The 11,281-nt window shown below is 46.3% G+C and overlaps 1 protein-coding gene across 1 annotated transcript; it reads left to right on the top strand.

Annotated features, from left to right (window-relative positions):
* The first annotated feature begins 3,431 nt into the window (after nt 1-3,431).
* On the top strand, nt 3,432-10,138 carry LOC138967507 (DNA-binding protein inhibitor ID-2-like). The gene is made up of 3 exons (XM_070340069.1): nt 3,432-4,243; nt 4,985-5,117; nt 8,668-10,138. The coding sequence occupies exons 1-2, from the start codon at nt 3,890-3,892 to the stop codon at nt 5,054-5,056; spliced, it is 426 nt and encodes a 141-aa protein (XP_070196170.1). The 5' UTR covers nt 3,432-3,889; the 3' UTR covers nt 5,057-5,117; nt 8,668-10,138.
* Nucleotides 10,139-11,281: the final 1,143 nt, after the last annotated feature.

Below are 11,281 nucleotides of genomic sequence, written 5' to 3' on the forward strand. Positions count from 1 at the left end.
CCCCCGGGTGCAGGTGGGGGGGGGGGGAGGAAGAGGGGGTGTAAAAACCGTGGGTGCCTGTTGTTTTGGTGCCTCCTGTCTCACATCTGTTGTTTTTCAGTTCCGAGCTGAAAAGGATGCAGATTTGTGTTGTCTGACTATCCGCCATGTCTGCCAAAACCCTCTGCTATAAGCTTTAGCTGCATGGCTGCATCTTTTTGTGTGCTGCGGTAAAACGTAAAGTGAAGATTATTACAATAACCGCCGTATGTTTTTAGGCATATCTGAAGATAACTCAACTCCCGCTCACGCTCATGCGAAAATTGATACTTTTTTAAGCGTGCTTGCGTGCGTGTGTGCGTGCGTTCGCGTTTGTGTGTGTGTGCGTGTGTGTGTGCGTGTGTGCGTGCGTACGAGTGTTTGTGTGTGTGTGTGTGACCCTTCTCTACCTATAACATCCATGTATTCCCTAACCCCATCTAGATTTCACACCTATCATCCCCCCCCCCCATCCCCACCCCAACCCCTGCACTCCCGCCCCATCTCAGCTGTACTCATAAACGCATATGATGATGACAAGACAGATTTGGCAGGAACGCATGTTGAGAGAGAGAGACGTCGAGGTACGTTGTAGGGTAATTGTTTTTTTTTTTTTTTTTTTTTTGGGGGGGGGGGGGGGGGGCTCTGGCACTGTTGCCAGAGGGGTGGGGGTGCAGGGGGACGGGGGTAGGTGGGCTAGAAAACAGTCGCAGCTGCCGATGCTGAGGTGTACAGTATCTACAGAAAACAGATGCAGACACGAAAACAAGACTCCCCGTGCTTCCAGCGTCGTGCCAGATCTCTTCCATCGATCTCTGGCTCCCTGTAGCCCCCCCCCCCCTCTCTCCCATAGACTCCTCCATGCATCCACCCCCCCCCCCCCCCCCTCTCGTTCTGCAAAGGTTTTCCACCCTCGTGTCCCCCCTCTGAAATGCCCCGCCAGTGTATCTGGACACGGGCCCGACACAAAACAACTCTCCAGTTAGATATTGCGCGATAGGGTCTGCATATGTCTGTCTGTCTGTTTGTTTGTCTCTCTCTCTCTCTCCCGCTCTCTCTCGCTCTGTCTTTCTCTGTCTCTCTTTCTCTCTCTCGCTCTCTCTCTCGCTCTCTCTCTCTCATTCTTTCTCTCTCTCTCTCTCTCTCTCTCTCTCTCTCTCTCTCTCTCTCTCTCTCTCTCACTTTCCCAACATTTCAAAAGTGTGAATATCATCGTCTCTCCCTGTATGCAAATTACTTGTTTTTTTCCTTTTTTTTAACGATTTTTCTTTTATTGAGGGGGAGTTGGTGCATGGGGATTGTTTTGTTCTTGAGGTTTTTTGTTTTTGTGTGTGTATTTTTTGCCTTTCTCTTACTGTTATTCTTCTTTCTGTCATCATACGGCCTAAAATCGGAGGGGAAAAAATGGTTTGATCAAAAACAACAAAACTCTTAATGCTACTCCAATAAATCACCGTTCAATTGTTTTTGTATTGTTGTGCGTGTTCCATACCTACAAATGGTTTTAAAAAAAATTTAAAACCACTTTGCTGACACTTCAGTGATTAGAATTAATGTCATCATAGACCTATATTAGAATATAGGTCCCTGATGTCATGTACAGTTATTCGTAAGGGGAAAAAAAGACAATTCTGTTTTAAACTTACTGTTAAGAAAGTTGTCTGTGTAATTCTTGTATAAATACTATAAAAAGGTCTAACTTGTCATTAATCATTGTCAATGTATTTATTTCTGTATTTATTTATTTGCTCCACTTCATCAGAAGGGAAAATGAACTACCAAACACCAGGTGAGGGGGTCCATGGTGCGTGACAATTTGAATTGCTTTTGATGAGATTGAAAAGAAGCATTTTTCCTCACAGGAGCATAAAAGGCAACGTTCTTACTGATTTATTGCCACCGTTAGGTTCCCAACAATAAGCCAGGTGCGCGCGTATGATAGTGTTATGACATGTCTTCATGGGAGCGACATGCGGGGACTCGATTTTGTAGCGCATGCATTTCAAAGGGAGAGGAAAAAAGTAATGTAAAGTAATGTATTCATGCACCTTGTCTTGTTCACAGGTGGCTGCCGCCCACAATATTTAGACCGTGACGCTTAAAAACACACACACACACACACACACACACACACACACACGACTAAGACCGTCACAAAGACGCGGACACAGACGCACACTAAAATTTTAAATAAAAGCACTCATACACACAGAGACAGACAGACACACACACACACACACACACACACACACACACACACACACACACACACACACACGACTTTGACCGTCACACACACAGACCGAAAACGACAGAGTGTGGGGGGGAGTGGCGAAAAAACAGCACTAAGTTGTTTATTTTCACCGAAAAACCAACAACACCCCACCCCCCTAACTCCGTCTCAACCTTGGCGACAAGCAAAACACTCGACAGTCACACAGCCACACTGAAGCAGCAGGTGCAAGGGCCAGGCCGGCCGAGGGTGACGAATTTTAATGCAATTTATCAGCCGAGGCGACGCGGCGCTTTTGATGTGGAGAGTGATTGACAGGTGCTGTCGCTGCGCGCGCGACAGACGGGCGCCGAGCGAAGAGCGAGTACACACAGCGTGAATGAGTGACGTCACCTGCCTGGCGCCAGCCAGTCTGGCCCGTGTGTCGGCCTGCGAACCCCGGCATTTATCAGACGTCGTGTGAACCACTGCAGCTATGCAGGTGCGCTCGGCTCTCTCGCTCTCTCTCTCTCTCACTCAAGGCCTGCTTTTTGCCCACTCACTGTGTGTGTGTGGAGGTTTTTCGAGTTCAGTTTGCGCACTCGTTTTCTTCTGTGCATTCGGGGAAAACGGAGGAGAGAGAGGGGAATAAAAATCACCGAGACCGAAAATAACTTATTCAAACCTGTGAAGTACTTTTTTGCCCCCCACACCGTTCTTTGTGGCACGCATCTCTTTTTCTTTGCTTTTCCTTTCTTTCGTTCTTTCATTCTTTCTTGGTCCTGTCGTGTTTCTTTTTTCGTGATTTCTAAAAAAAAAAATAGAAAGAAAAAATACAGTAATTAAAATCAAAAGTATCTTTTTAAAAATCTATGTATACTACTGCACCCACTTAAGCTCATAATTGTGTTATTATGAAACATTTCAACTTCAAAAGTTTAATATTTGTATTACGCAACATTTGTAAGCAAAGTCAGCACTAAAAATGAACTGAAAACGAAGAGGAGTTCGAGTTTAGGTCAGTAAACCTAGACCAGGCAAATAAACATCTGCTTTTCCTCTTTGCGCAGCACAACAAACATGTAAAAAACGAAGTACGGGATCGAGTAACCTGTCCTCTACAAAAAAAGTTTTGAAATATGAATTCATAAATCAAGTTCACGCATTTCTTTTTACAGGTTTACCAAGAACAAGCAAAAGTAATCACGGCCTAGACAACATGGCACGGAACAGCTGTGGGAAAAATCACGCTGTCAATCACAGCCAAATGACACACTCAAACATCATCATGTCATTGGCCGAAACCTGATTTGGGGCTGGAAGGCGTGGCTCATTATGCAAATCAGCGCAGTACTACAAAAGACTGTGGGCGTGGCTTCGCGCGGCGGGCCGCTCGCGCACGCAGTTTATACTGTCCGCTTCCCACTGCCTTCCTCATTGCAACGCTCGAGCTTGTCTCTGCAACATCCGCGCTCTGATTTCCGATTCTGTTGTGGTTATACTACTCGGGAGCTTCGGCATTTTGTGTGACCAGTGCTCATCCAAGTTCAGTTCAGTGTGATTCCTTCGGATTATCTAACATCAACCTCGACTCTCTTCGCTTTCTTCACAAACGGACTTGTGTTATATTCAGTCATCGCCATCCAACATCAGACGACAATGAAGGCTGTGATGGAAACCTGCGTTCGATCTACCGTCCCAGGCATCAAGTCGGACTCGCGTTATGTCGCGGGCAAAACGACAGCCACCAAATCGGATGCCGTCTTCGACTCCACAGAAATGAAAGCTTGCTTTTCCAAACTGCAGCAGTTGGTACCGGCCACTAGTAACAGGGAAGGCAAAATGGACAAAACAGAGTTGCTTCAGCATGTGATTGACTATATCATGGACTTGGAAGATACTCTGGACTTCACGTCCAAAGGGTTCTGCGGTGTCATGGAGACGGCCATTTCCAGGCAGCCGCTCGCAGAAAAGTCAGACTGCAACATCAAGGCTAGCATCAAAATGGCGGGGGTGAGTGTTGTGGAATTGTGGAATTCGATACTGTTTGTGTGCCATGATCGATGGTGAAAATGAGAGAGAGAGAGAGAGAGAGAGAGAGAGAGAGAGAGAGAGAGAGAGAGAGAGAGAGAGAGAGAGAGAGAGAGAGAGAGAGAGATATGTACCGTTTAGAAAAACACAGATTATGTTGTCAGGGTAACGATGGACTTGTATGATATATGTTTATAGGACGTCCGATAACAGTAGGCTCATTTACATAAGTAATGTGTGTTTCCTTACCGAGTAAGTTAACTGCCACTGGTAAGGTTCATTTGTGTAATTACGGTTTTTATTACCCCATATTCCAAATAAGACACTCTATTTCTTCCAATTTGTCATCTTATTAGACTTCTTGAGCGGTGCTCTCCGCACGGAAATGTCAATCCTAACTAATACAATTCCCTCGAACAAGAATCGCCCCATCTCGTTTCCTTAGACATGACCCACCCCCCCCCCCCCCCCCCCCCCCTCCCCCCCCCCCCCCCCAGTCCAAGAAGCAATTCATCTTCTGGCATTCATTCCATTGCCTCCCCCCCCCTCTCTCTCTCTCGTTCTCTTTCTCTCTCCATCGATCCATTCTTGTGTGGACTCCTCATCTCACGGCTGGGAAATTGCCATCGAGGGGCCCAGAACCCGCGTTGTTAGGCGTATTGATTGTGTAGGACGTGCCACATCAATGAATAATCCATAACCTGCTTCTTGCTCTTTCCTCAGGGAGACTTCGTGGATCTGTCTGCTGCCGTCGCCACGTTAGAAGACTTCGATTTCAGGCCGCCATCCAAGTAAACAGAGCCACTGGACGGTTCCGGAATGTGCGGAACAAGAGAGAAATGATTGGACTGGATCGGTAAGTTATCCTTGTAGTATTGAGTCTTTTTTGAGTGTTCTGTGGATTGTTCTTTTTTGAGTGTTCTGTGGATTGTTCTTTTTTGAGTGTTCTGTGGATTGTTTTGTCTCTCGTTTCTGTTCGGTCCTCTTGTGTCTGAATCTTTGATGTTGGTTTTTCTTCTTCTTCAGAGTTCTCCCCCCCCCCCCTTCTCTCTCTCTCTCTCTCCACTCTCTCTCTCTCTCTCTCTCTCTCTCTCTCTTACTCACTCACACACACACACACACACGCACACACACCTTCTCTCTATCGATCTATACTAGGTAGAACTAGTATGTAGCTCATATCCATGTTATCTCCTTTGGCTTTGGCTAATAAGTAAATATACTGCACCTGAAACAACCGACCACAAGCGATCCGCTTTCCCACCAAGAAACAGCCATGTTGACTCAGCTTGTATTCTAAGCACTCAAGTACTTACGACCAGCTCTATTATTTTTTTTCAATTTCTTAAACATTCCCCGTGACGTGCAATGGGAAAATGTATTACTGGATCGAAATTTCAAACAGCATTTTTTTTCTTTAGCATTAAATCGATCGCTGTGTGTGTGCACCTGGGGACTTGTCAAATAATGCCAAACAACAGGACATTCAACTAGGCGCTCAAAAGAGACATGACATAGGCAGCCCAACATAAAGACGCTAATCACAAGGGGGGGGGGGGGGGGCGCGTTGAGTCTCACAAGAGAGAGAGGGTGGTGTGGGGGGCAGGGAGTTACATAGAGGGAAAGAGAGAGAGGGGGTGGGGGGAGAGAGTTACATAGAGGGAGGGGGAGGGAGGGAGTTACATAGAGGGAGAGAGAGGGGTGGGTAAGGGAGAAGAAAGCCAGTAAGTGAGTAGTAAAAGAGAGAGGGGCCAGGTGGGGAGGGGGAGAGAGAAAGGTGGGGGGGGGGGGGGCGGGGGCAAAAAAGATAATAGTATTTAAGCAGAGTGGGGAAGGGGGGTGAGGGAGAAAGCTAGTGTAAAGTAAAAGAGAGAGGGGATAGGTGGGGAGGGGCAAGAGAGTATATAGGCAGAGTGGGGGAGACGAAATCCAGTAAGTGAATAGTAAAAGAGAGAGAGGGGCCAGGTGGGGAGGGGAGAGAGAGAGGGGGGGGGGGAGCAAAAAAGATGAGAGTATTTAGGCGGAACACGTGTGTGTGTGATTGAGTTGGCTGAATGCTCGAAATGCCGAGTGCGGCGCAGCTCAGACAGACTGGCGCCAGTGGAGCTCTGCGAAGTCTGCCTGGGCTCCCTCACCCGTGCAGGTGTGGGGCGGGTTTTGTGGCCCTAACCACTTCACCACGCCACCCCTCTCGGCCAATTTATGGGCTTTGCTTTTCGTCCTTTGGTTGTGTAGACTTGCTGGCGACTCGCTGTCTGCGTCGTGACTTGTTGAAGATCCGGATGAGTAGGGGGAGGGGTCAGAGCCCGTTGTTTGTTGTTACAGTATTGTCAAGATTTCACCACTGTGTCACTTTCGAGACGCGACACTTTGTGCCTGCAGCGGTGGTAGGGGCTGGATTTAGGGGGTGGGAGGGCATGAAGGCAAAGGTCTCGGGGGGGGGGGGGGGGGGGGGACATTCGGTGACAATTGCAGTGATACACAGGGATATTTCTTGTTCAAAGAATAATGACAGTATCAGCAATTAACTTTGAAAAATTTCCAAACCAAGGCGAAAAGCTGAACTTTTTTCTTCTTCTTCAAATGAAGAATAGATATTGGTGAACGTCAAATCATGAACCAAGTCTGAAACCTTTTGAAAGAAAATTCCAAATAAAACTGGACAGCTGAACTATTTACTTTTTTAAATCAGGAAAACAGCAATGTTTTCAAATCCTACAAGTATCAAAGAGATACTATTTTTAACTTTTGAATAAGACTGCATCATTCGTCTCGCTGTTCGGGCTGACAATATAACTAGTGTGATCGACAAGAAGAAGAAGAAACTTTTGAATTTCTTTCGTCGTTCTTAGTTCCGATCTCAGATCGTGGTTTTATTCAATCAACCTGACTAGTTCCCGGTCTCATTATGTTCACTGATTACAAAGATAAAATTGACAGTGAAGCTGAATCTTTATCAGTCTGCACGCATGTTCCCCCGGGGAGACCGGGGAATGAATCAACATCACCTGTGCTGCCACAGTCCCCCCACCCCTCCCCAACCCGCACCTGGCTGCCCCACCCCTCCCCTTTCACTCCACCCCCCACGGCGATTGTTGTGGTCAGTTTAGACAGAGATGAGTTGCTTGCAGGTGCGTGCAACGTTAAAGACAGAGCGCAGTTTGCATGAAGGATGAAGGAAGCAAGCTCACTGCTAATCCCATGGGGGTAGCCTGGAGGGGGGGGGGGGGGTTGAAAGTGACGTATGAGGGATGACGGGTGTGTGTGGACAGGGGGGGGGGGAGAGGGTCGTGCTCTCTCACAAACAACAGGTGTTAGCCAGTTCGGGTCTAATTAGTCACCCATGCCGCTCGGCACTAATGAACTTTCAGGTCTCGGCAAAAGAGCATGCTAGCTCGATTCCATTGCAGGCCTCGTAGTCTCGGTGTGCCCGCGTCTCCCAGCAAGGTCGGTCTCGGCAATTAGCGGACTGATAGCGACCAGCGTTGTGACAATGATATTGATAAGGGTTGCCTAACTGTCTCTGTTCGCCATGTGGTAGGCATAGCATATCTCCTGACTAATTAATCTGCCTGGGACTAAGATTTCAGCTTCAAAGCGCCGCGAGCGGGCGGACAGAGAGGGGTGATTGACTTTAGGGGCCTAGCGTGTGCAGGTGGTGGGTAAGGGGACAGGGCCAGCTAGCCGTGAGAAAGGGTGTGTGTGTGTGAGTACACTGCCGTAAGCTCTCCTTGTGTCGCTTAGAGCGAGCGTGACGGTGGGAAGTTGTTGCAGGTGCACTGTTGCTAAATGTTGATCAATAGGATCAATAGGTCTCTTTACTCTTTCTCTCTTTCTGTACCTGCTCTCCCCCCCCTCACCTTATCCCTCGCCATACCCCCCCCCCCCCCCCTACCGGGCCTCCTCACACCCTCCCTTGAAAGTTTTCTTCTATTTTGTGTTTTCATTTCTCCTTTCTTACTTTCCTCTCAATTTGTCATTATCCTTCAACCTTTCCTTTCTTTCGAAACACCCCACACCCTTCCCCTTTCCTCGCCTCAGCTGTGCTTTCGTGCATTAGCGAATAATTGCAAGGTTTCGAGTAATTTGGCGCACGTGTTTAATTCCCTGTGTCGCACCGCCATTGATCATGTAACACCGGTTCAATATAGATAAACGGCAGGTGTGTGTTAATTATTTACTGGGCGAAGCACTGCGTGTAATTTTTTCTTTTTTTCACTCTGATTTGACTTCTCCTTGTTCTTTCTCATCACTCTGTTTTTACTCCCTTCTTGTTCTTTATGTTCTCAGTTCCCAAAACTCGTTAGCGCTGCGATTTGCACCTGGTCCACGCTAGGCTAGTAGGACTTGGCAATGCTAAATTGTACGGTAAATTTTAGACATCGTTTGCTTTGTGTGTTTTGCAGGCTCCGTTGCCATGGTTACCCACGTGTTCTCTCGTCATCGTCGAAGAGTTTGGTCCACACCAGCTGCTGTTCACGACTTTTGTCGAGTTTGGCTGTCACCTTGACGACCGCTCCACGCATGCGCGGTAAAACACCTCGGTTCTTCACTTCGATGACGTCACAACATCCGCGACACTTCTGCGAGAACTGGACATGAGGCCAACGGATGTCAGAAAACCAGTGTTTTTCTGTTCATGGACGTTATGTTTTACAACCACACCACCACCACCGATCCACGCCAAAGAAAGTGAATGTCGTCTTTTTGTGGGATTATGAACAAAAACTGTGACAGTGACACTTGTGGTGCGAGCACGTGCAAATTGGAGCTACAGTGTTGTGACCTACTTACTATCTCGTCCTTCACGTCCAAAGGATTCTTGCACTGACTCTCAAGCCAAGACGCTGGGGCGTCATCACTTTCACCCACTCGTCATGAACTATTGACAAAAATATTGTGATATGATTTCATCTTGTCATTTACTCTGCATGTGTTATTATGTCTTTACAATGTTGCTAGCAGGTATCTGAGAACTCGCGTTCAAACCCACCGCACTTGTGTAAGAAACGGAGAGGAGGTAGTCCATAAACATTGTATATTTAAGAGAGTTTTAAGTCTCAAAGAATTATTACGCTAATTGTACTTAAAAGAATCACTCAAATTTCCAGCAGCGCACAAGAATTACAAATGATACACTAGCATTCTTTGTTTTATTGCCAAAGCTCAAATTGTACATCGTTTCTACTGAATGGAGAGTGTTTCGTGCCATTATGAAGTTCGCGCAAGCTCTAACTTTATTAGCTTACTGTTAAACTAAGGAGCGGAGCTCTTCTATTACAGATGTATACGCCGTAGTGCAGAGGTCACAGTTTGTTTTTCATTTCTCACCTTCAAAAACTCTTTAATCAAAATATGTGATTATTTTTTCGCTCGGATTGAAACAGCCATCTGACAGCGTAATTTGTGAATGTTTTCATTTGTCTGTGTTCGACGTATAGGGCTGTTTTAACTGAGATTAGATGTGAACCAGAATCGTAAAAATGAGTGATTGTGTGATTGAATTGCATGAAAAAGACAACTTAAGCATGCTTCTGTGAGGGCAAGTATGTATGAAAACTGATATGATAATCGTAAGAGTGAGTGATGAGAGAGAGAGAGAGAGAGAGAGAGAGATAAATAAATTTGCGGTTAAATGCCCGGCCGAATGCAAAATGACTGTTGAGAGAGTGAGAGAGAAAATGAACTTAACATTGCAAGCGTGACTGTTGTATGGTTTGCAGTGTGTCTCGGAATGTGTAATTGGTAACGAACAAATGCTTGTTGTTTTATCTTGTGTATTTTGATGAGATGTTGTTTTATTGTTGTTAAACATGTGTAGAAAAAGGAAAAGAAAAACGACAAAAAAATATTAAAAACGAAAATTTTAAAATTAAAGTATCTCGTTGTCGTTTATGTGTGTGTGTGTGTTGAGTCTTTTTGCATTGGCAAAACTATAGTTCCACACTTAAATCAGAGATGGTTTTGTTACAACCAGGACGAATTTTGGAACGTCTACAGCAGGCACTCGTTGCCCCCTACCACCCCCACCACACCCTCTACACTCACACACACAAACACGCGCACAAACAAGCTCAAACACTCGCTTTGTATCATAACTGAAACCCGTAATGATCGAACAAACACAAACTGGTTTTGTATAACTGAAAACCGTAACGTTCCCCAAACAGCTTTCCGTTCCCAGCAGTCCGTGTGTGACAGCGCAGATGCACGAACTATTGACGTCATCAATTATAAACGAAATCGATAGAGAAGAGATGGAAGCATGATAATTGACATGACCCGTATGGCGCTCGATCCCGTCGTTTCTCGTGAGACTGTACACATGTGTACGCTTCCACGACCGAGCTGAGGCTTACTAATGATATATTTCAATAGGCATGGGAAATGTTACTCAGAGTAAAGTACAGAGCGCCGATTCGCTTCGTTTGAAGTTTTTTTGGCCTAAAGCTGGGCCAAGACAAAACATACAGTTGTTTCACAAAATAACAGCGAGCTGGGTTTTGTTCTGTTTCACAAACACACACATATAAACAAACACATGCGCAAACCCATACACATGCCACTTAAGTGGACTTTGTGCTAGTGCATGAATTGCCAGTGTGTGTCACCACCCTTCCCGCATATATATATACATGTACAAAATTATACACACGCTCTCTCTTTTCCTTTCTCCGTGCTCTAATCAACGCGCACACGCACACATTCCATACGCACACACTCCACCCACACACACACGCACTAACTCCATACACACACACACACACACACACACACTCTCTCTCTCATTCTCTCTCTCATTCTCTCTCTCGCTCTCTCTCTCTCTCTCTCACTCTCTCTCTCTCAAATACACTCACTCACACACAGACTGCTTGTTATTAGAAGGAAACCCCAGACGGACGAGGGGCACCGGACCTGATTAACGCACGGAGCACTTGAAGCAACGGAAGACAGCATCCCATGACAGCCAAGACGATTGACAAGACTGTCACGTGGTTTCCGCTCGTGCAACCCACACAA

This window comes from Littorina saxatilis, linkage group LG5, assembly GCF_037325665.1.
Source record: "Littorina saxatilis isolate snail1 linkage group LG5, US_GU_Lsax_2.0, whole genome shotgun sequence".
Lineage (NCBI taxonomy): Eukaryota > Metazoa > Mollusca > Gastropoda > Littorinimorpha > Littorinidae > Littorina > Littorina saxatilis.